Raw genomic sequence first — 26,887 nt, 5'->3', positions numbered from 1 at the left:
TCTTTCAGACAAGGCACAATATGGAAGATTTCATTAAAATATACAATATCCTGAAAGGAGATAATTACAAACTCGTCAAACTATCTTGCAGAACAAATATCAGGAAATACTTCTTCACACAGATGGTGAGACCTGGAATGGTCTACCAGCCCAAGCTGTAGAATCATGAACAGTACTGGGCTTCAAATAACCCTCTACAAAATTAACATGAACACTGGAGGGATCCTACACAGGCCACTGGCCTCCTTCCCTTGTCATAGCTACTTCTTGTGGGTGGTCATTAGGTAAATAAGTAAGCGATTTTTCCAATTTAGCATAATATATTTGTTTTAGTTTCATTGTGTATTTTTAAAATTGTTGTTATTATAACTGCATTTAACTTCACTACACTTTTCAACTAGTCTCCAGTCATGATTTGAATTTGTCTTTTGATTTAATAGTTTCATTTTTTTAATATTATAACAGTCATGTGTCTTGTTTTATCTTATCATTGTTGATTCTTTTCTATAGATTGCACTGATGATGGCTACTGTGATAATTGAAAGTTAATTAATAAAGAAGAATAAGTGTCAAGATGTTCATTGTGGTGCTTGTCCAGTCTTTGAACCTTACAAACTAGGCACTTGTTTGTTTGTAATATTACCATACAAATAATTACATTATAAACATAATATGGTACTAGATATAAAAGTAGTAACCTTAAACAGGAAGTCAATCCTGTCGATGGGTATGGCATGTTTCCTGGCATAGTTCTGACGTATGCCCGTGAGGAAGGAGTAGGGGAAGAACAGCCCAGAAAACCAGAATACGTCGGGGATTTTCTCGTCCGCCCACCGCTGGAAGAACTTTAGCCTGAAGGAATGCATAATAAGGTAGTAAGACAACCAAGCACAGCATAGGCCTCTTGAGTGAGTTCTTTATCATATTATTATATCAGTCTACTCCAAATTTATGCTTAGTAGACCTGAATCCCATATAATGCCAACTATATGAAACATTATTCTAACACTTTTATGAGCTTCACATATACTTTGTCAAGCATCTTTAAGTTAGCTTGAAAAGTATACAGTGGTCCCTCGGTTAACGAGCGCCTCGGTTAACGAGATTTCGGTTAACGAGTTACCTTCCATAAGATTCTTAACTTCGGTTAACGAGCAATCCCTCGATTAACGAGTATCTTACGAGCCGACCTCCACATGTTTTAGCTTGCATTTGGCGGTCCACCAGCTGTAGTATTAGTCCGCCAATACAGTAATCGGTTCTAGGGCTCAAATTCCTTACCCTTTTAGTAAATATCAAGAAGTTTATACTATTCAATAATTTTAAAAGTTTAATATTAATTTTTTTTAGTTATTTAAACAATTATTGAACATAATTGAAGGTAGGGTCACTAGTTTGTGGCACGCCATCCAGCCTGCCAACACAGCACAGGCGTCAGTCTGTGTCTTTTCAGTGGAGGTAACATCTTGCTTGAGAGACTTCAACTAAATGCTTTTTTTCTGTGTTTACAGGCAAATTGTTGGTCATTTTGAAATTTATTTTACATATTGACAATATATGATGCAGTGCAGTGTTGATTTAAAGAAAATAATCTTGAATTACACTAAGAGAACTAAAATTTTATGGGTGAAATGGCGCCATGGGGTGACTTCTCTTCCACCCCAATTCCTTCTCTTCTCCCTTCTCCTCCACCCCCATTCTAATTCCCATCATCATCATCATCATCATCATCATCCACGAGCCTTCTACATACACACCTCAAAGTAAGTGTACTTTTCTACCTTTTTTGTTGAATTTAGGTAATTTTCGGTGAGCTGGAACCAATTACCCAAAAACCCATTGAAACAATGGTTTCGGTTAACGAGCAACCTTCTAGAACGGATTGTGCTCGTTAACCGAGGGACCACTGTACAGTAATACCCTGGTTTACGCAGTTCTCGTTTACGCTTTTCCACATTTACGTGGTACCCCGCCAGAACCGGAATGCGGCGCGGGCAGGGTGCGCACAAGGTCGCCCAGTCATCAAAACATTACCGAGTTCTTCACCCGCCACCCACCACAGCCGGCCCAAGTCAGTGATAGTGAGGATATGGACTTTGAGGGGTTTGACAAAGAGGCCCTGCAAGCCTCTGTGGTGGATAGTGATATAATTGATACAAGTGATACAGGTGAGGGCCAATAATCTGCCCTCTGCCTCGGAACCAACCCCCCATCCCCGTGTGCCCAGCCATCTTTTCTACTAATGTAAGTGTTAAAAACCTAATATTATTGATATTTCTCTTAATTGTGTGCATACCATCATAAAATTAAGATGTTATTTTTACTACAACGTAGGTATTGTGTCTGAAAAAGTGTAGTTTGGGAGTCGGCCCAGTCTCTATTTCAATTAATCCCATATGTTCTGTTATTCCATTTACGCGTTTCTCGTTTTACGTGCTACTCCGCGGGTTCAATTGACCGCGTAAATCGGGGTATTACTGTATTTAAAAGTATCTACAATTTATGTCAGTAAATTGTACCTGTAGTCTGATACTGTACAAGTATCCCTCATTTAAAAGTGTGTGTGTGTGTGTGTGTGCACACAGGGTGGTGTAATGCATCTAGTGTGACAGCATTATATTAGTGTTAAGGTGCAAGCACTGTTTGCTACCTCTCGCTTTCAGCTGCTGCCGCTGGCTACCTCTCATGACGAACAAAGAAGCAACCTTCTGTAAGTCTTCCCTTACCAGTACACAGCCTCTTCACCATCAAAACTCCTGCTGTGCCTCCTCGTGGCAACACATGATAACTGGGTGCCTCGTGGGGCCAGGCTAGACCAGCAGGGGATCTCGGAGCAGCAGTGGGCCCCAGAGGGACAGCACATAGACCCACAGGCATGTGGACATGTCCTGGTGCCTACTAACCACTGCCTTGCAGATTAACCTTGGTAGGTATAAGACTACGGGTGTAAACCCTAAGCGAAAAATCTGAAGCGGAGACATGCTTACAGAACTCCAGTAAGACCCCAATGGCAGTGTAGGTGGAAGAGATAACCAACAAGGGAACCCAATGACTACACCAGCAGATGAAGGCAATGCAAAATGGACAGGCTAATAAGGCAAAACCCAACAAACTGGGCTATTGGCAGTCCATTGCAACTCTCCTCCCCATTCGTTGCAACTACCTGCACCACTGGACCAGGACAAGGGAGAGCCATGGTGTGTGGTTGCAGTCTGTGCTCTTGCCTCACCACATAAATCAACTCATGCACAGCCATCACTTACTACTACTCATCATACTCGATTCTGAGAGACAGCAAAGTAGGTGGGGTTGCATTCCTGAAAAATCTAACATTAAAAAAAAATTATTACTAAATGAGGATAACATCGAAGCATGGAGGACAAGCAACAGGTTTAAATGTCATGGCAGTAAACAGCGAGGACTGAACTCCCTAATAATAATAAATGAGTTCATTACGAATAGTTTCAAAGTTAAACGACGGATTTATTAACACAAAAATTCAAATTGCATACATGTACTGTACTACAACATCTTTTAAGATAAACAATAAAGTTGATAAATAGCATATTATAAAACAAAAGCACATATTTTATGTAAAAAAAAACCCAGCTCCTTCCACACTCAAACCAGCTGAGCACTCACTCAGTTGACTTAGAGATGTGTGCGTGCCTGCTGCACTGTGTGTATGCTGTGACATCACTGCCCACACATACAAACCCATGCTCTTCATTTTTCTTATTACGTACATAATTTTATATGATATTTTCTTTATTTCTAAGTCACACTAGAGTATTGTAATGATTTTTTCACAACTAATATAGTTTCGATTACATGTAACAATGGAAACATGATATCTCACAGGCCACCTCATCTCCAGCTTTTCCCACTTTCACAGCAAGTTGAGCTAAACCGAATTTTGATTGTCCTCAACTACCATGAGAGAATGGAGCGCCTGAACTTGCCTAGCTTATACAGGTTATACCTCTCTAGTCCGGCAACCTCGGGATCTGACTGGTGCTGGACCATGGAAATTCACCCTTTTCCTGCATAGATAGTGACTTGTGCTTATGCTTGGAAGCACTAGCACCACTTTCTCTGCATCATGGTCTCTTTGAAGACATATTGAAGGGTTAAATGTCGTATAGTAGCTTCTCAAATTTCGCGAGTTTTTAATTCTTAACGTATTTTATTAGAACACACAAAAAAATAAATAAATAAAAATTTTGACGGCGGAAACTTGAATTTCGACGGGTTTGAACGGCCCGCCAACGTGCAGACGACGTGCATAATCGTGTAAACAGCGTCATTCCTCTTATGTACAAAAGATTCATTATTGTTCATGACTGAATGTCTTTTTTATTGAATTAATGTTACGTGTGCAAATTGAGCAATACAATTCATTAATAATATGTAGAATATTAAAACACATGAGGAAATGACACAGCATTGTTTTTGTTGATTACAAAACCAGTGACTGACTGGTTCTACATATAAAACTGAAGAAAATAAGACTTTGGTTGTACCTGTAGTAAAATTAATATGGTTGTTTTAAGTAATGTTATTTAATGTTAATAAATGGAACAATAGAAGTAGCTAACGATAATGGTAAAGAAAAAAGAGAGATCGCGTATGTAGGTGCGCATGCGCACACGTGAAAACATATCGTCATTACTTTACATAAGAATATGAAAGCAACACTTATTTACTGTTCATATATATTTTAATTAATGTTTCTGAATTTGCTTTTATTGAATTAATGTTTCTGTGTGCAAAATTAACAATTCAATTTGTTAATAATACGTGGAATATTAGAGGAGACGAGACGGCTGCCGGCATTGTTTATGTTACAGCTTACAAAACCAGTGACTGATTGGTTCTACATATAAAACTGAAGAAAATAAGACCCTGAGTTTAGCTGTAGTAAAATGAATGTAAAAAAATTAATATGGTTGTTTGAAGTACCTGTAATGTTATTTAATGTTAATAAATGGAACTATATAAGTAGCTAACCATTAATGGTAAAAAAAAAAGTGAGACTGCGCGCATGTAAGTGCGCACATGTGAAAACATATCTCATTACTCTACATAAGAATATGAAAGCAACACTTATTTACTGCTCATATATATTGAAGGGTTAAATGTTGTCCTCTGTATAGACAAGCAGACAGAGAGAGAGAGCAGCCAGATGTAAACAAACCTTAATTTCCCGTGGCTTTGTTTGTTTTTTTTAAGGAGATTAGCCCACCTGTGCATAAGTCACTGACCCACATTGGGGCCTGAGGGGCAAAAATTTAATACTCCTGTAATAATAATAATTCAGATAAAAAAGAAAAAGAAAAAAAAAAAAGAAAGCTGCCTATCTACCTATTGGACAAACTAAAATCGTTCCGGACCACGGGAGTTTCTGGACCACAGAATGCCGGACTAGAGAGGTACAACCTGTACTACAGACGGGTAAGGGGTGACCTAATTGAGGTGTAGTATAAGCATCTCAAGGGGTACTACTCAGTCGAGTGTTCTTACTTGGAGCTGGCAGACGCTCGCCTAACAAGGGGTCACAGCTCAAGACTGAAGAAGCCGCAAGTCCAGAAAACTGTGAGGGCAAACTTTTTCGGAGTGAGAGTTGTGAACTCTTGGAACATTCTACCAGATCACACTCACTGCTGCAATACCTAGCATCTGTGTGCACTTTTTCAAGTAACACTGTGTTCTTGCATACGTGAGAAAGTCTCTGGGCATATTTGTTAGCCTGTGATGTGGGCAGCAAACTTTGGAAATGTTGGGGAGGGACTGGATGGATGTGTATGGGTGTAGTGGTGGTAGGGTTAGTAAACAAAGCATTTTGGAGGGACAGAGGTTGCTGATACAGGCTAATGTGTCTTGAGAGGTTACCATGTGCCATATTTTAAATATATTAATCCTTCTGGACCATTTCAGATGCTGTGGGAAATTTAAAAAGTCAAATTCATTGATCTACGTAATGGACTGCTCAGAGATGGTCACTCACGTACATGGATCTAGGAATATGACAAGTAAAGGGTTAACTAAAAAACTTTTGTTTCACAACACCTGAGCAGACTCATGCACATATTACAGGTAGATGAACATATACTGTAGAAGGAACAGTAGTCTTCATAATATAATGATGACTAAGTCTACCATACAGTAATTCTATATGTTGAAATGGTTCTACATGCAATGTCTTTTATTTCACACATCTTTCTCGGTTCACACATTACCTCTCTGAGTTCCTTCCTCTTTTCCTCTAGCTTTTCATTCTGGGGGGCCAGTTCATGGTTGGCAGCCTCCAAAGCTTGTTTCTTGGGGGCGACAATCTTTATGACTTGATCATAGACAACCATGGCCCTCACCCATCGGCAGAGGCCCTCACAAGCCATTGATACCATACGTATCTTCTTTGGGTCAAAATCCGGGTGAGAGTAGAACCTGGCAGGAAGTAGAAAGTCCCTAAGTCATCCACTTCAGTACTCACACAGTTTTATGTGTCACTCAAGTCTTCTTTAAAGATAAAAGAGGGACTTTATTTTTTGTGATTTCTTGTGAAACAATAGTATGTATTTACCTGAGCATAAGATACATATGCATGAATAAGTAAATTAATGGATAAGTACATTTTAAAATGTCTCAACATTTATTTCCTTTACTTTTTGTGAGTTTATAATAGGTTTCAGGGTTAAAGTGGAAGAACACTCATTTCTAAATGTGACAGTAGGTAGTGTGACTTACACAGTTATTACTGTGTGTGTCATTCTCAAGGCGTCCATATTCAACAGCACTGTTCCAGCAACCAAGATTTTCAACTGTTATTTTACATTTTCATTGGGTAAAGGAAAATATACTGGTATAGCAAGAAAATATTCCAAGATGTAATCCGTCCTGAATAACCGTGCACACTCTTGAGTGCAAGCATCAGGTAGCTACATGTTAGTACAGTACTGAGACAGTAGTAGTAGTAATGTTGATAATTTTTTACAGCATTTTATTTGTTCAATAGTATGAGTTTATTCATATCGGTCTGTCTGTCTCGACACCACTCTGATAGCCTCTGTCTTGGTCATACTTAATGGCAAAGATGAATTACCTAATGAATACCATATCACGGAAATAATGTTTGAACTTACTCGTTGCGGACGTGAGTGATAATCTTTGTGGGAATGTTTTCTTTGTCATAGTGCAGCAGGTTCTGGAGGAACTTCATATCCCCCAACAGCTTCTGAGATGGTGCCCAATAGTCCTCAATCATTTTTCCTGAGCCATTAGGGTCTGGCTTCCTCTCTGGCTTGAGGTCCAGCATTACACACACAGCTTCCATTACCTGACATAAAGCATAATATTGAACTGTATAGTGCAGCATTGTTATTTTGGGTATTTTTACAGCTCTAGTAAAACATGAACACAAACATTGCATTAGAGAACTGGGTGATGAGAAACTTTACTGACCTGGGTGATGAAAAACATGAGATGGATGATGAGAAACACTGCATTACTGAGCTGGGTTAAGTTGTGTTAGGTCAGGTCATCTTAAGTTAGACTATGCTATCTTAAGTTACGTTATGCTAGGTTTGGTTAAAGTTATGTTAGGTTAGGTTAGGATAAAAATTACACAGAAGTCTATGAAGATGACACATGGCTTCACTCTGCCTTGTTGATGGTATTTCTCATCACCCACTAGAATTGAAGTAGTGTTTCTTATCACCCACTAGAAATATGTTTCTCATCACACACTAGAATTGATGTTATGTTTCTCATAACCCACTAGAATTGAGGCGCTCAGCATTAGAGGGGGGTGAAGTGACACTCTGGCCAAAATGCGTTTTTTGATGGATATCACTATTTTCACCCGTTGGATGTAACGCTCTAGCTAGAATAGAAATATGGTAGAAAGTCCTTCAAAATTAGGCGTGATTTTGCCTCAGGCCTGGAGCTACGTATCTGGCTGTGCGCTCAGTCAAAGAAGGTGGCAACTTCCCGTTCAGAACGAGAGGAGCGCGAGCCAATGACAGCGCCATTCACAATGGATTTCCCCTTGCTATGTCACAGCTCCTCGGCCAATCCGCGCGCCCAGATGCTGCCTCCTTGTTAGTTTTGGTGCATTGTATAGCATAAGGAGGTTCAGTGTACTTTCTATGGCTATTTTTGATAACTTTTCGGCGTAACAATGATGTTGTTCATCCACGGGTGTGTAAAATGCTGTGCAATATCTGCCCGATATTGGAGCAAGAGTTGAGTGAAGCCAGGCCTTCTGGTATAGGTTCAGGAGCACATTATTCCTGAACGTGTGTTTAGTGATGACAGTGCTCATGTGGACATCCTAGGAATGCTTGGTGATAGTGATAGTGATTTTGGTATACAGGTAGTTCTGCTATAACGCGATAGTAGTGTTCTTGTAAAACATCGTGTTATAGAAATTCGTGTAATAGAAATAACAGGGCTTATGGAGAACTTTTACTTTTTACTTTTATCCTCTTCGCCACTAGATATCTGAACGACCTTCTTATAAGACCCAATAATTTATTTGCCTGATTTACCTTCTTCTCACAATGGCCCGAGAACTTCAGCTCATTGTCAACATACATACCTAGGTCCTTCTCACACACAGTCTCAACTAGTACATTTTCTTCATCCCGTTGGGACATATGATACGCCTCCTTACCGTTGGTACGCCCCAGGTGCATCCTCTTACACTTCGTGACATTGAATTTCAGCAGCCATTTCTTCAACCATTCTCGGAGCCCACAGAGGTCCTTCTGCAGCTCTTTACAGTCTGCTTGGTTCTTGCTTTCCTGAAATAACTTGGCGTCATCGGCAAACATTTGTATGTAGGAGTGTACAATGTCAGGCATGTCATTTATGAAACAAACAACAGCAGGCCCAGTACACTGCCCTGTGGTACCCCACTTGTGACAGGTACAGATGATGATTTCGTGCCATTAATCACCACACACTGCTTGCGGTCATGTAGAAGGTCATCTATCTACACTAGGACATTTCCCCGAATTCCGTACCCTTCCAGTTTGATTTTCAGCCTTTCGTGGGGTACACTGTCGAAAGCCTTGGCAAAATCTAGGTAAATATTGTCGATATTACCACCCCGTTCTAGAATATGGGTCCAAATATCCAATACCTTGAGCAATTGTGTCAAGCAAGAGCGCCCCGGCATAAAACCGTGTTGGCAATCTTTTACAAGGTTGTTTCGTAGTAGACGTTCCATCGCTGCATCTCTGATAATACTCTCAAGTACTTTACATATTATGCTGGTCAGGCTCACCGGTCTATAGTTGTTCGTGGAGTGCCTATCGCCCTTCTTGAAGATAGGACTCACATAAGCCACTTTCCATTCACTGGGGACCATTTGTTCATCCAGGCATTTACAAAACAGAATCTTCAGGGGCTCTGCAAGCTCGCTGCACAGCTCCCTTAGCACTCTAGGATGCACCATGTCAGGTCCAGGACTCTTATGGACCTTTAGCCTGGACAGTTTATTTCTAATACCCTCTTCTGTGAACACAATGTGGGTCAGTGCTGTGTCGAACCGTCTGTCCTCAAACGCAGGAAGGTTAGTTGCATCCTCTCTTGTGAACACTGAGGAAAAGAAGCTGTTCAATGCCTCAGCTTTATCCTGGTCAGAATCTGCGTAACTACCATCCTCAAGCCTCAGGTCTGATACTCCTACTCGCGTTTTCAATTTCGACTTTGCATAGCGGTAAAACGCCTTTGGGTTTGACTTGACCTCGCGTGCAACCAGCCTTTGGAACTCCTTTTCAGCCCTCCTACACTCTATCTTTGCTTGGTTTCTGGCTCTTGCATACATCCTCCTGTCTTGCTCATCGCTTGACCCAACCCACGTCTTGAATTTCTGGGTTTTCTTCTTAATTTTGTCGACCGCCGCATGGTTCATGTGTAGGGATCCCCTCGTATTCCTAGAAGCACTGGGTTTGGTCTTGGGTATATATTTATCGATCAAATGGGTCATTTTACTAGTTATGATATTCAGCGTAGTGTCTGCGTTCTTGTACCTTAATAAGTTAGGCCAGTTGATACCCCTCATCTCTTCCCTCATCCCATTGTAATTTCCCTTGCAATATTTGCACCTTGGCCTGGCCTTATCTTGAACTAGGTAACAGTTAAATCTGAATGACAACACTGTATGGTGACTGGTGCCAACTGGGGCAAGGTGTTCCAGTTTGGCCACCATACCCTCCTCGTTTGTTATGATGAGGTCAAGTGGCTTGGGTGTTTGCTCCCCTCTGTAATGTGTTGGGTCTCTCACATGTTGGAACAGAAAATTATCTCTCGGAGTTTCTACAAAAGAGTAGCAGGATTATTCAAGTCATTCGGGGTGGACTCGTTTCTCCAGTCGATGTCGCCATAGTTAAAGTCCCCCATGATAAGGAGGTGGCTGGGGTTGAGCATCGCCGCATTGTTTATTAAGGTTCTTAAGTTCCTTTGATTTAGTGGGCTACAGTTCGGGGATCTGTAGATACACCCGACGATAAGTAAGTCCCCTCCCTTTAATTTAATTTTACACCACTTGGACTCTTCAAAGACATCCTCTCCCTGTACCCTCGCCTGGCTGGCTCTAAGGTCTTGCCTAGCGTAGATAACCACACCCCTCCTGCAGGATTCTTGAGTTAGGTTCGTAAATGAGTCATATCCAGCAATACTGAACTCACATTCCTCTGGGTCAATTCTCCTGTTCTTGTACAACAGTTCTACAACTCCTACAATATCTGGTTGGTGTACTCTTAGTAGTGTTTCAAACTCCTCCCTCTTATCAAGGAACGTGTCAGTATTAGTGTACATGACATTCAAGCCAGAATTTGTTCTCGCTAACGTCTCTGCTCTTAGTAATAAACCCACTCCCCCCACATTCTCAGAAGCTGCAGCATTTGCTAAGTACACTGTATTTTGCAGGGTGTGGTTAAAAATGTCATTGTTTACACGGCGCTCGTTCCCTCCTGTCCGGTAGGCTGAGCTGGTGCCGCCTCCCGGGTGGGGGGTTGAGTGGGTGGAGGGTGCACTGCTGCCCCCTGGCCCTGTGTCGGCACACTTGTTTCCACTACCCTCCCCCTGAATATAACCCATGTGCACCTGTCCCCGTTCCTCCTCGACTCCTCCCTCTTCTGCTTCAAGTCCAGCAGATTACTCCAAATCGAAAAAAAATTTCGTAGTTAGCCTAACACAAAGGATAGCACAGTCTAAATAAATGTTACATTCATATCTAATAATGAAATCATACAGTAAATGTTACACTTTACCTTGAAAAAATATGAATATAACTTGATGGGGGATAAGGGTGATGTTGAGGCTGAGGAGTCATGAAACATCAAGCTTTTCTTCAAGTGTTATAGCCTTTCTTTTACGATCACCACCGGAAATGCGATCACCAGAGTGCTTCCCAGAGATATTCTTCTTTTCCATAGTCACAAAATTGGAGAAACAGTAATCAGAATTCACTGAGGACACTTAAAAACTTCACAAGTGTTTCAAACAAAGTGTGGAGTAAACAGAGCGCGCGGGTCTAAAACGCTATGTATTTTGTTTTTCTCTTATTTAAAACTTTACATTTTACATATACTGTACAGGTATACTGTATACATAAATATTACATAAATTATTTCTGCAATTCTTCGCAAACAAAACACATAAATCAATTGAACATGTGATGTCGAACGTGAACTGTAAACACTGCATAACCCCGCGCCAAGCCACAATGTACAGTACACTTTAAGCGCTACTTATTTTGTTTTTCTCTCTTATTTAAAATTTTACAATTTACATATACTGTACAGGTATATCTTCACAAACAAAACACATAAATCAATTGAACAAGTGATGTCGAACGTGAACTGTAAACATTGAGCCAAGCCACAACACTGTACAGTACACTTTAACACTTTAAACGCTGCGTATTTAGTTTTTCTCTTTTATTTAAATTTTTACAATTTACATATATATATATATTTCATGTAAATCCACAATGAAAACGTGGATAAGATAAATCTTGATAAAATCACACGGGAAAATGGAAACAACGGAGTACTTTAGCTTTCGTCTTTATTCAAGACGAAAGACGAAAGCTAAGGTACTCCGTTGTTTCCATTTTCCCGTGTGATTTTATCAAGATATATATATATATATATATATATATATATATATATATATATATATATATATATATATATATATATATATATATATATATATATATATATATATATATATATATATATATATGTGTAAATTGTAATTTACATATTCATATTATGCTAGAGCGCCCACGAAACATGAGAAACGTTTGAGTCCCCCAGTAGAGATGTCGTTCTCTACCCACTTCAGGATGTCTTAGTCCTCCGTTTTCTTTTTGTGTACTCGCTCAGGGACTCAAGTATTTCTGTATATGACACAGGATGATAAGGGAATTTGAATTTATTTGTTTATTTATTTATATATAATATACTGTAATATATTAAATATACTGCAAGTATTTTCTTTAATTTATATACGTGTTTCGCGAAAAAGGGAGGCTACATTTATGGTGATCATTAAGGACCAAACTCCGAATCCATGACGTGACTTCTGTTCATTATTTATATCCTAAATTTACCACTGTAGGTAGTTTCAAGAATTAATGCAGTCATTTACTGAATATTCTTTGCAAAAAAATAAATTTTAAATGAATTATTTATAAGAGATAAGTATTATGATCAGTAAATATACAGATATGCATTACTGACCACCTCCGAACACAAGGACGGCTAAAAATAGCCACAGGCGGTCACAGTCAAGGTCACTTTCCCTTTCTTGTCACTGGCAAATGGGGGAGGGGGGGATGATAATAGCAGCTGTGTTTATTACGGTATGTTAGACTGGTTTATAATACATTTTTATTATTTTAATATACTGTACCGGTAATCTTCATTTTAATCCAGCTTACCAAACGTAAGTTTCAGTATAAAATAATTAGTGGTACTGTAGGACCTTGTGAGTGGTTTACTGTATACATAAATATTACATAAATTATTTCTGCAATTCTTCACAAACAAAACACATAAATCAATTGAATATGTGATGTCGAACGTAAACTGTAAACACTGTGTATGATGTAAAGAGAGCGCCGGTGTAAAACGCTATGTAATTTGATTTTCTCTTTTATGTAAAATTTTACAATTTACTTATAATATATAGGTATACTGTATACATAAATATTCCATACATTATTTCTGCAATTGTTCACAAACAAAACACATAACTCAATTGAACATGTGATGTCGAACGTGAACTGAAGCCACAACAACCGTTCGAGTGGAATCGCGTTAGAGCAAACGAGTTCCCGTTTTACAAATATCGTTCCTCAATTCATAAATCGCGTTCGAGCAAATTCGCGTTGTCAAAACACGCGTTATAGCAGAACTCACTGTACTCATCATACAAAAAGTGACTGCTATGCATCACAAGACCTTTTTGCAGACTATGTTCCGGTACAGAGTTACGTGACATGCACTGACAGCAGTAATGATGATGAAAGTGAAGATGAAAATGATGAAAGTGAGTCTAATGGTAACAGAGTGACACTAATGTATCACAACAAGAACATACAGACTGTGAGGAGGTAGAAATGGACAGTGACGAGGCATGCATTGACCTTGATAGTGATGAAAGTGTGCCTGAACCAACGAATGCTAATGAAAGTGAGCCCATAACTCAATCTTATAATGAAACTGAACTGTTGCCGGCATCAAAAATCAATGATTTAGTTCATGAAGAATCTGTGTGGCGATTTTTAGAGAGGGCAGAAAAAGACTTTGATCAGTACATGATTGATAATGAAGAGGCCATTTAAGTTAAACGCACTCCTCAGGATTTACGTAACTTCAAGTTACTACGATATTCAGGGATAATAAAACGAAGGAACTAAACAAAGTAAGATTGTAATACTATTATCAGAATACTCTCTTAACCATGGTAGGGGGTGGGATGAGTGTAGTGGTGTTTCCTCATTATTACACACTATTAAACTTAACAATATTATAAATTTTTGGCTAATAATAGGGATGGAAAGATAAATACTAATAGGCAAATGAGTTTTTATTATTATTTTGGGGGGGGGGGTAAAACGAGTGCTGTTTTTGGTTATCATTAACTTGTTTTACAGTATTAACCCACAAATATTAATAAAAAAAAATTGCAGAAAAATGCGATTATTGTTGGTTTGAAGATCAAACAACTCTACATCACGGGTTATTTTCATTCAACTCGCAATAAATTAATAACTATTCACTGTACTAATTTCCAGTTGTCACAGTTCGCTAGGAGAGGGATTAAGCTGCACGATAAAAAAAAGAACCCTCTAGCTTAAAAAAAAAGTTATGGTTGTTTGAACCTTGAAAACTTTCAACGTGTTTTTCTCAGCTTTTTGAATTTGGAGCTTCACCCCCTTCTAATGCAGAGTGCCTCAACTGATGTAGTATTTCTCAAAAAGTTTCACTAATGATTAGAAATACAAAAAACAACACAGGGACAAAACTTTTCATATATCTTTAGGAGGGTGTGAGGATCACAGGGTGTGTTAGGAGCACAAAGTGACTTAAGGTCAACAGCTAGAGGATATTAAGGCAAAGTGAAGGTTTGGGGACAGTAGAGTCAGAGTGGAAGATTAGGTAAAACAACAGTGGAGACTTAGGTAGAGTCAGAGTGGAGGTTAAGGTGAGCACTCTTCATAACCAATGTCATCATTTGGTAGGTTATACTCACCAGCTTGACTCCTGAGGGCGGGTTCTTCATGGCCTTGACGACGCGTATGTCATCTTGTTTGAGGGTGTTGAGGGCGTCTGTGGCAGCATTGAGAGCTGGTACTGCCTTGGCGAGCTCCTTTTCACAGTCGTCTTTTATGGCCTGTGCATCGGCAAACTTCTTATTGGCCACCGCCTCGTCTGCCGCCACCAACTGAGAACAAATTTGTTATCAACAACCAAGAAATGAGATATGTTATCACTTTCTTCTTTTTTTTTTTACCAAGAGAGGCAGGGTTAACATTAGAAGGGAACATAAAACACGAACACAAAAACAGCAATAACTAGCAAGGTGTTCATGATAGTAACAAGAACCTTGCCAATGACAATATTTTACATCAAGATCACAAAACACTGACTGAATTGTGACTACAACATTGGTTTCATTGTGGTATCTTCAACAACCTTCCATGTTTCACTTATGTTTGTTCTTCTGGGTTTGGGGAATTATACTTGTGTTTGTATCTATGAACAAAATATATAAAAGAATGGGAAGGGTAGCTTCGATGAAACCTGGCAGGCTAAAAGGTTATTTACCTCAGAGAAAATAAATAAATTTGGGCAAGTAAAGCTAAAGAATAGACTGGTGAACTCTAGTGAAACAGTCTTTTTTTTTTTATCCTCTTCACCACTGATTGGCTCGTTAGGTGCTTGGGCGATCGGTCACGTCTCTGTTACTTTTCCTTTTCTTTTATCCTCTTCACCAAATGATCGTCAAGGGTTGAGTGTAGGCAAAGGAAAAGGTAATTGAAAGCTGGGGTAAATATATTCAAAGCCATGGTCACAGTCACATTCCACTGTATGTGTCTGTTGTCTACACAACTCTTTATTAGAGTTAATGAAACTTGGGACTATAGGTTGCTGTTGATTAAGAGAAATCTAGTCTAATTTTGGAGAAAGCAGGTCAAGGTCACACTTACAGTTCACAGTCAAAGACAATATATTTCACATCTGTTAAATTTGCTAGGTAGATTGAATGATCAATAACCACATAAATTTTTTATGTATTTTAGTGCATGAAATATAAAGGGCTCTTTGAACTTGATTTCTTATATATTTTCTCTTAATTTAAAGAAGTTAGTTGTCTAAACCAACCAATCTATCTAATTTCATTAAAAACAATTAACTCGCTTCGACATATTTTCTACACAACCAAACTCACACATGTAGTGTAGTTATGGCACCTGGTTGAGTATTATCTGTAGTACATTTCTGCACTTCAACATACACACTGTACCATCTATTACAGAGTTAGAGATACATCTTTTTGTTATAGAATTATTAATAGTATTAACAGGTAAGTTTGACAAGTGAAAGATAACAGCTTCACACCTCTTGTTTCCTCTCCACTTGGATGGTGTCTTGTTCGATCTTGATCATAAGTGCCTCCGTGTTGGCAGAGGTCTCCACTAGGCAGGGCTGCAGCAGCTTTAGCTCTTCTTGCAGTTCAGTGATCAACAGCTTGGCCTCTTTCAGTTTCTCCAGACCTGTCACATACCTTCAGAGATGAAATGGTTAATGTTTTTGGCACTAAGAATGCATATTCATACATTTAAAATAACTTGGGCACAATATTATTGATTTTCACAAGTAAAATAAAAACAAAATCGAAGTTGGGTCGGGTAATTCTCATAGAATAAAATTCATCAATAGATGTACAGTATAACATTACTAAAGCTGGTGATGAGCTTCCTGAGCTTTACCTGTCCCGTAGTGTGAGGATCTCTGAGCGCTTCTTAAGGAGGAGCTGCTTGAAGGTGAACACGAGCTCCAGGTAGGAGGTGGATGTCACAATGTCACATAGTACCTCCGCCGCAGCTGCTCATAGAACCTGTAGGAGCACTCATCAAGGTCTCATGTATGTCTGGTTAATTAAGGTATTGGAGGGCTACCAACGTCTCATGTACAGTATGTCTTATGGTTTTAATGAGGTCTTGGAAGCCCACCAGGTTCTCATGGGTTAATTAATGTCTTGAACCCCTGGGCTTCAAGTCAAGTCATATGGTGTGCATCTTTAGAGCTTCAGGTCACCTCATATGAAATTTTGACATTTAGTGGGCCTATTTGAATATAAAATGCACTAAACTAACTCAGAATAATGGGATAAACTCTCCTGTCTCATGTGGTGACATGCGAACTTCACATGCTACCACCCACAATGCCTTAGTACCAATCGCGTCTCAAGATGCAGAGGTCACGTCGATCACACTTGCCCAATCCCAGCACCTCCATTCCCAGCTCCCAAGCATGCCAGATCAGTGGTCCTATGCCTGTGCAGTACTATTATTTTCTACATGATCATCATTGGCCAGTCAGAAGTTAAAACACAAACAATCAAACATGGATGTTTTATTGAAGAGAGTTTTCTGACTGTGGTAAACTGTATTTACATAATTAAAAACAAATTTCTAGTATAAAGAGACAGACATCAGTCTATAGATTGCTCAGGTTTGCCTACTTGAGAAACAACTGGATAAATGCTAAAATGAAATCCACACGAAGCAGTCTTTGACCCTTGGTAGTTAAACTGAAAATGATAACATAAGCAAGGTGTGGATGTCCTTGAAACTACCTGTGGGCAAGGTCATCAATGCTGTGGTGGAAATACTTGCAGACAGTGACACAGTGAGCCAACAATGATGCCTCCAGTTTAGTTTCCTGCAGCAGTGATGTGGCCACCATCTCCAAGGCATCATCAGGCCATGCAGTAAACCTGAACAAGAAAAGGTCATAATCTTGTGACTCTACAGAATTATACTGGCATTTGCCATTTAACAGAACTGCATTCTACAGAGTTTTGAAGTTATGGAACTCAAAAACAGAGGATATTAGTCACTAACGATCTACTGTCTTCCTAATAGGAAACGAGCTGTGGTTGCCATACTGACCAGAACGTATAAAAAATTGTCCCAAACACAATATCTGAGAGAGAAACAAAATAAAAGTCACTCGATTTCCTCACCGTGCTAAGATGTATAAATACCCTATATAAAATCCTCGTGGCACTTAGTATTTCAGCTATTACAACAAAAATTTTAGCGGTGCTTTCATTGTGCATATTTACACCCGATTCGCCAGGCAAGACGACGACGGTAGCAATGCGTGTGATGGAGGGTGTGGGAGGGGGTTTTGAGAATTGCAATTAAATGCCAGGTAGCGACGTGTCCTCGAAACACATCGACCCCATGGTTAACAATACCTTTTTTTTGGAGGACTGTACATTTCATTCTGCAACCTGGAATTTGTTTGTGTTTTTTGTGTATGTTTTTTGTATATGTGTTTCCATTGTTTTCCTAAGCTTGGCCAGAGGACATTAAGTGCTAGAGGCAGCAGTGGCATTAAGAGAAACAGGAAGGCAATTAATCTGATGTGAAATTACATGACAAGCATTATGTTTCTTGCTGGTAACTGTACTACAGTATTATTTCTATTTATGATTTTATTTGAGAAGCAGGTATTTATTATACTATTTTAGTGCATATTTACTTGATACATATAGTAGTACTGTATTATATTTTGGGGGGTAAAAATTTTCCCTTTAAGAAGGCAAAATTTTCTTTGGAAACACATTGCCAATTATTATTACAGTATTGTTATTAATGAAATTATTATCATTATTATTATTAGCATTATTATGACAGTATTACTGTACATTATCATTATAATTCTTACTAATCTTATTGTTACTGTATTACTATTATTATAAAGCCCTGCATAAAAAGGATTAGCACTATAGATAATATCAATGAGCTCTCACATAGCACTGAAAGTAAAAACCTGTAAATTTTTTTTTATTAACTTTCTAAAATCCTATAAGAAGAAACCATTATTGTACCACAACAATATTATACAATACACTACCACAACATTACACACTACGTTACCAGGGACACCTGACAATACACAAGTGAGGGACACCTGGCAACACGACATCTTCTAACACATGAAGCAGTAGACCCACCAGGACCTACCAGTCTATAGTGCAGCAGTTAATGAGGGAGGGGAACATCCTGAGCCTGGTCCTGAAGGTGTCACCTATGGGGGACATGGCCACTACCAAGTGCAGGTTGGCCCTCACTCGCTCGTTGAAGTAGCCAAACAGTGTCATAGGTGAGGAGTCCATCTTCTTACCCTTATTGGGATATTAATCTGAGGTTACAATATGTATTATATTGGTTGAGGAGTGTGGTCCACATTATAAATATAAGATGACCCAATGAAACAATTATCAGATGAAAGTAGGATACTATTTCTTGTTGGGATATAAAAATTTTGTATCAATTGAAGATAACTGAAGATTAGTCTTCCCAGCATATTTTACTACAGTAGGTTAGGTTAAGTTAGTGTTAGTGTTTAAACATCAGATGAAATAAGCTGAGATGCTTAATCTTCCTGTGGTCCCAAAATTTTCAATGTTTAGCTGGACCTAACTCTAATAAACAAGATAAATACTGTATAGTGAAAATACTGTACAGTACCGTACATTTATAAACTTTATCTGAATTTCTAAGTTATGTACGTAGCGCTCAAGAACAATAAAGTGATTTATCTACATGAATGAGTAAATAGTGCATAACACTTATTCAAAAAGTATACATATCCTAAATATAATACAACACAGCAACATGTACAGTATATGGTCAACAAGTGCATTACAGGAAACAAGTAATAACACAACTAAATTACTATTATGAGCAGCCCACCATGGTATCAATTCCAGTTCTGTATTCCCAAAGCTTATATGGGAACATCCACCTCTACGTATATTTGTGATCTTACTTCACGAGTTTAGTGATAAGGCTCTAGCACTCAAGTTGACGCGCACATGTTCCCTGACTCCATTAGTGAAGGAGCCATAATAACAGAATCTTGATCTTCCAAACCCAGCCAGGGCAAGGATTCTCAAAGCTTTAGGCTTTGTACATTAAATTGTTTCTCATAAATGGAGATAAAGCAAGGTTTCAAATAAGCAGACATAAGAAAGAGCATACATATAATGTTCAAAATGGGTTCCAAATTATACTGAGCGTCTACCTACACTGGTACTTTATTTTATCACCAATTAGAGGTCAAAGTTAACATGAATTCTGACCCAGTATTGTCAACATATTGTAGTAAATGTTAACATGAATTCTGACCCAGTATTGTCAACATATTGTAGTAAATGTTAACATGAATTCTGACCCAGTATTGTCAACATATTGTAGTAAATGTTACATGAATTCTGACCCAGTATTGTCAACATATTGTAGTAAATGTTAACATGAATTCTGACCCAGTATTGTCAACATATAGTAAATGTAACATGAATTCTGACCCAGTATTGTCAACATATTGTAGTAAATGTTAACATGAATTCTGACCCAGTATTGTCAACATATTGTAGTAAATGTTAACATGAATTCTGACCCAGTATTGTCAACATATTGTAGTAAATGTTAACATGAATTCTGACCCAGTATTGTCAACATATTGTAGTAAATGTTAACATGAATTCTGACCCAGTATTGTCAACATATTGTAGTAAATGTTAACATGAATTCTGACCCAGTATTGTCAACATATTGTAGTAAATGTTAACATGAATTCTGACCCAGTATTGTCAACATGAATTCTGACCCAGTATTGTCAACATATTGTAGTAAACATGAATTCTGACCCAGTATTGTCAACATATTGTAGTAAATGTTAACATGAATTCTGACCCAGTATTGTCAACATATTGTAGTAAATGTTAACATGAATTCTGACCCAGTATTGTCAACATATTGTAGTAAATGTTAACATGAATTCTGACCCAGTATTGTCAACATATTGTAGTAAATGTTAACATGAATTCTGACCCAGTATTGTCAACATATTGTAGTAAATGTTAACATGAATTCTGACCCAGTATTGTCAACATATTGTAGTAAATGTTAACATGAATTCTGACCAGTATTGTCAACATATTGTAGTAAATGTTAACATGAATTCTGACCAGTATTGTCAACATATTGTAGTAAATGTTAACATGAATTCTGACCCAGTATTGTCAACATATTGTAGTAAATGTTAACATGATTGTTCTATAAACTATAAACATTGGATGGTATGATCGAAGACTGAAAATAAGTTGTTTACAGGAAAAATAAACTTTGAAGCTTCAGTGAATAATGAGGTGCTGTTGTCTAGATGAGCATGTGTGGCAAGGGAGGCCCCCAGCCCTCTTGGGGGGACTGGCTGCTCTCTGCCATGATAACCTACAACTATGCATGAGCCATTATTGAACAAGTTCTTAAACATTAAGACATTGAACAATCTACAACTATGATCAAATAATCAGGAAAATTATTCATCCTCGCCTTAACCTTCAAGTAAGAGGTTGGTTATGTTGTGGCAACTTCCTATTAATGGGTCACATTTCATAGTTTCACCATTGATACAAGTTAACAACAAATTAAGGCTTTTGTGCTTCTTTCCATGACTTATACTCACTATTGTTCTTGATACTTGAACGTGAGACTACAGCATATCAAGTGTAAAAATATTGAGCGACCATTAACGAATAAGTCCGAACTAAACTACTGGGTCAACAGTCTGATGGTCCAGGGTGGCGCCTAGTACACAGCGACACTGCTGTAAAGCTGAAAAGTGTAAGTAATGTGGGCAGATAATAAACCTTCATATGTGCCTAAGATAACACCAAAAAATTTTGAAATTGAACAATATGGTGCTGACAGGGTGATAAATTCCAGGACTCTTGTCTTGGGCATGAGTATGGACATGTATCACCTGTGTGGTGTGTGAGGAGCGTTCACTTTGCTGTCTGATGCAGCTGAGGTGACCCTCATGAGCACTGCTGATGCAAGTCTGCCATTACTTGCACCGACATTTACTGTGGTGGTGCAGCACTGTTGTGTACCTTTATCCCACTACTATGGCATTTTAGTAATTTTGGTAAGAAAGGTGTATTGCTGCCATGCTGCAACACACAAATGTCTTCATCTGGATAAGTTGGCTATTAATTGTTTGTTGGAATTATTTCATCAGTTTTAGCCCGTAAGAGGGATGTTACTGAGACAATGGCAAGACCTATGGCAGATCAACACCAGGTCACCACAACATGCTCGCAACACTTCTCACAGTAAGGCACACCCAGGACTTTACTACTCCCTGTATTGAAGGGTTTATTGCCAACTCTTTTGTGTTGGTCAACAACAGTAATGGTTTGGCTTTCTCCAGACAATTTACAACATGCATGAAATTCACATTCTTACCACGTCAAGCCCCTGGAAAACAACATGGACTTGTTAGTCGTGTTTCCTGAAAGTCATTATCAAGGGTTCCAAATTATTTTGAGTAAGTAAAGAAGACATTTATAGTGAGTTTATGCATCTAAAAATCAATTTCATGCTAATTCCGAATCCCTTAACTTAAACGTGTAAAAATTTTTAGGTGGACCGGGGAAATACATATCTCCTCACCACCTACGTATTTAAAGTAAATTCAGTTAGCATGTCACTAATTTTAAGACCAATTGTAACGTCATGAACACCTTCCTTATTCACACTTCAACACAAAAGGTTCTAAAATCAGTATTGTGTCAGTCTGAACCCCTGATATGACTCCTGAAGGTGCTGTGAATTGGCCATGACTAACACAGGACCAAAACACTATAGTTCTCTTTTGTCCTCACTACCAGGTCTTAGGTCATATATCTCAGGTGTCAGGCAGGCTTTATTACATACCATCTCACAAAATGATTTCTTTGCTACAACCACTACAGTGTATTTATTTGATAATCAGTTTTTGTAAAAAAAAAGAAGAAAGAATGCACATTACTCCTGAAATAATATCATACAAAAATCAAGTTGACTATAAAAGTACCTACACAAACTAAGAATATTTACTTCCATAGTATTACTATAAAAAATAAAGTCTATTAATTCCAAATGATTCCATGCAAAAATTGTCTCCACTATTTCCAAAGTTTAAGTTAACAATTGGATAGCCAAAAATTTATTATCAGCTATTTAGGTCTACTGGACACTGTACAAGTGTACATCCTACCTCTGGGTGGAGGAAGGGTGCTGGGGAAGGGCTAAGTTGGAGCAAAAAGTTCTCTCAGTCAGTCAGTCGATGTCACTCAGGAAAAGGGTTCATTGATTTGCTAAATACAGTTATGCACAGATTTAACAGATCACCTGAAGATTGCCTCCCCCAACTTGTTCTACTTGAAGATTAACCATTCTAATACAATACACGACAAACCTAACACTAACCAAACCTAACTGACCACCCTAATGCAAACCTAACCTAACCTAACCCTCCCCCCCCCCTTCTGATGGGGTTATTACTGATAATCTTTAGGTGAAATAAGCCTGGGGCAGGTGAATTTTCAGGAGATCCAATTTATCCTAATATTTGTTGGCAAAGTAAGTAAGTACAGGACAGGCATCCCCTGCCTTATAGAAACTCACGTTATGGAAATTCGCGCTTACGGAATTTGGTAATTACTGTATGACCAAAAATTCGGGATATGGCTAAAAAACTTCACCCTTACGGAATTTGGGTAAAAAAAAAAAAAGCAAGCCAAGTTCAGCAGAAAAATATTTGACATTATTAGAGCTCAAGTCATAAGAAAGATAAGGGATGACTAAAATTTATATACAGTTAACCCTCACTTTACGCGGTCCCGCATTCCGCGTTTCCACGTTAACGCGGTGCCTTGCCAGAACCTCACGTGCTCAAATTACGCGGTACGTGAACCCCATTACGCGGAGTGTGTCCGGCGCGACGCTATTTTTAGATTCGCCCCACCCGCCACCCGCCTGCCTGTGCTCCTTGCCTCCTCCCTCCGCTTGGGCAAGCGGCGCGGTAAGGTTGCTCAGTGTGTGTCTTTGTTGCGTTATCACTGACGTCATATGACGTATCAGACCTGTGATTGGCCATGCATCCCTACCCCCCTCTGCTGCTAGCTGTAATTGGCTTAAAGTATTATGACGTGTCCACCCGGAGGGAGGGAGGGAGGAAAGACGACGCTTGACCTAGCCGCGGCAGTTTCATCCCTCAAGGCCACTCCGTGTAAACGCGCATCCATTGTTCCGTAAAATGGCTTCCGCCAGACCACCACCCCCAGAGAGAAACCTTTCCTTATCTGGACCCAGCGGCACTAAGCCAAAGAAGACACGACGTTCCTTAAGCTACGAGGTGAAGTATACCATCATCCAAGAGTTGGAGAAAGGAACAAGGCAGGTTGATTTGGCGCGCCAGCATGGTGTGAACGAATCTACGATCCGGACTATAAAGAAGGATGCAGCCAAGATAAAGGAGCACATGAAGATCACAAAGTCTACAGGTGCTTCTATGATCAAGTATTTTCACAACCAGGTGCTTCTCAAGACAGAAAAATTACTTGTGAGGTACTTGGTGCGTCAGGCGCGACGGAACATGGCGGTCGACACGCGCTCTGTTAAGGACTACGCACGTGAACTGTACATGGCAGTGGCACGAAAGATGGGAATTACAGAGCCCAAACCCTTTAATGCTTCCTCTGGGTGGTTACAGAGGTTTAAGATCCGGAACAAGATCACCAATATAAACATTGGTGGTGAAGAAGCGAGTGCTGACCGTGCTGCGGCTCGGGAATTTCCTCCGTTTTTACGTGAGATTATGGAGGAAGGACAGTACAGTGACGACCAGGTGTTTAACATGGACGAATCTGGTCTTTTCTGGAAAAAGCTACCTTCCAAGTCCTTCGTTGTAAAGAATGCCAGCAGGATTCGGGGCCGGAAGATGCAGAAGGAACGCATCACCGTCCTGTTTACCACCAATGCCTCCGGTACCTGTAAGCTCAAGTTATCGGTGATCCACACAGCACGCAAGCCGCACGCCTACAAAACCATGGACATGACCAAGCTAAATGTCCACTGGCTGACCGCACGTAAGGCGTGGATGTTCTCTACACTGTCCCTCTCCTGGTTTGATGACTGTTTTGTTCCCGATGTAAAAAAATTCTGTGAGCGACAGAATGTGCCATTCAATATTTTGTTGCTGCTGGACAACGCACCAGGACACTCGCCCCTACTGTTAGATCGTCACCCCAACGTAAAAGTGGTCTTCCTTCCTCCCAACACTACGTCATTAATCCAGCCCATGGACCAGGAGTTAATCTGCAATGTAAAAGCTGCATTCTCAACAAAAAAATTCCAGCTCCTGAACGATTACACCAACACCAGGGAAGAGTTGCGTAACCTGAGTGACACCACCACCGATAGCAAGAGCGAAGAAGATGAGGATCAACAGTTGGAACAGCAAAAAATACTGTTCAAACAATTCTGGAGAGTATTTAACATCAAGAAAGCTGTGGACTTCTTGGTGGAGTCATGGGATCAGCTGTCTATTGCTACAATTCGTCACGCATGGAGACATGTGTTGCATGGAATACCAGGTGAGAGGAGGAGTCAATCTGTGACTGGTGAGGTTCAGAATGTTGCAGTAGCAGTGGACCTTGCCAGAGAAGCTGCGCAGACTGTTACAGTTCCAGGCTTCTCCGAGACCACCAACGACGACATCCTGGAGATGATCAGAGATCCTGAAGTGACTGCCGACGAGATGTTGGAAGAAGAACACGTCAGTGAAGAGGAGGAAGAAGGTGCGTCATTCTCCGAAGAACACAGTTTAAGTCATCGTGATATTAAGGGTGCCATGGAGTGTGCAGAGAAAATGAAGTCCTTCCTTTCCCGCGACAATGACGATGACCGCTATGAAGTCTTCCATACCCGGCTGGTGCAGGCTATGGAGCCGTACATCAAGGTGTATCACGACAACATCAACGCCAGCCGTCAGCAAAGCATAACAGATTTCTTCGCCCGCAACCCACCACAGCCAGCCCAAGCCAGTGATAGTGGCAGTGAAGATGACTTTGAGGGATTTATCAGGGAAGCCCTGACAACTGTAAGTGACAGTGATGGTGATTCACCTAGTAATGGTGATTCACCTGAGGGCCAGTAATCTGCCCTCTGCCTCGGAACCATCCTCCATCCCCGTATGCCGACCCATCTCTTCTACTAACGTAAGTGTTCCACCTAATTTTTAGTTTTCTAACCTAACCTTTATTTTTCCTATGTTAACCTTTATTTTTCCTAACCTAACCTCTTCTATATTACTTGTTTTTTCATACCATCATAAAGTTAAGATAAAATTTTTACTACAACATAGTTATGTGTCGTCAAAAAGTGGAGTTTGGGGATCGGCCTGGACTCCATTTCAATTAATCCCATATGTTATGTTATTCACTTTACGCGTTTCTCGCTTTCCGCGGTACCCTCCGGGTTACATTAACCGCGTAAAGTGAGGGTTAACTGTATTATGAATGGAATGGTCAGGTATAGTATTACTAAAGTACAGGTAAATTAAAGTTACTTATTATTAAGGGTTTAATATCATGCGAGATTGGTTTTTATTAAAGGATGAAGATCTTGTAATACTTTGATGAGTAAATGTTTTACATGAAAAGAATACAGTAATTGTATATTAACAAATTATGCATAAATATACTAAAAATTAGAAATATATAGTACATTATAAAGTAAATATTATAACTAAGTGAACCAAAAAACCATCACCTCATAACTGTTTAATGATTATTTTATCAACAAAATCCTAATTAAGCAGTTGCAGTTTGCTCTTAGCTAATGGTAACAACAACCCTTGTAAGTGATAGTCAATGTAAGGCATAAATTATTTTTTCTTCTTATTTCTCATATTATTATTAACCAACTGTTACTGTAAAACATAAAAAAATGTACAGTATATGAATGATCTTAAGCATTACTACGGTACACTAAGTTAAATATCAAATGTTCAAAATTATAAAGATCTGCAGTACTCACCTCATCTTTGGCAACTGCTTGTATCTTTTCTAATATTTCTGCCTTTTCCTCATTGGTGTATAAATTAGTGTTTGAAGGCAAAAACAACACTTTCACAAAGTCAAATTGATACTCCAAATTGCTGGCAAGGTCAGGGTCATGACCAGGAGCATTATCCATGAGGAGAAGAGCCTTTAAAGGGAGTTTATTGGTGGTTAG

At 39.2% G+C, this 26,887-nt stretch overlaps 2 protein-coding genes across 2 annotated transcripts; both read right to left on the bottom strand.

The window, feature by feature from the left end:
- Nucleotides 1–32: 32 nt before the first annotated feature.
- Nucleotides 33–16,632, bottom strand: LOC121864410 (dynein axonemal heavy chain 3-like). Its single transcript, XM_042363433.1, has 6 exons — nt 16,517–16,632; nt 16,146–16,311; nt 14,776–14,967; nt 7,143–7,336; nt 6,240–6,447; nt 33–836 (listed from the first exon to the last, which is right to left on the bottom strand). Exons 2-6 carry the CDS (start codon nt 16,191–16,193, stop codon nt 660–662), a joined length of 819 nt encoding a protein of 272 aa, XP_042219367.1. The 5' UTR covers nt 16,194–16,311; nt 16,517–16,632; the 3' UTR covers nt 33–659.
- LOC121864409 (dynein axonemal heavy chain 3-like) lies at nt 16,520–26,887 on the bottom strand. Its single transcript, XM_042363432.1, has 4 exons — nt 26,690–26,887; nt 18,785–18,945; nt 17,386–17,526; nt 16,520–16,644 (listed from the first exon to the last, which is right to left on the bottom strand). Exons 1-4 carry the CDS (start codon nt 26,846–26,848, stop codon nt 16,602–16,604), a joined length of 504 nt encoding a protein of 167 aa, XP_042219366.1. The 5' UTR covers nt 26,849–26,887; the 3' UTR covers nt 16,520–16,601.

The sequence above is a fragment of the Homarus americanus genome, unplaced genomic scaffold (assembly GCF_018991925.1).
Source record: "Homarus americanus isolate GMGI-L3 unplaced genomic scaffold, GMGI_Hamer_2.0 scaffold18461, whole genome shotgun sequence".
Lineage (NCBI taxonomy): Eukaryota > Metazoa > Arthropoda > Malacostraca > Decapoda > Nephropidae > Homarus > Homarus americanus.
This window is presented reverse-complemented; position numbering and strand designations above follow the sequence as displayed.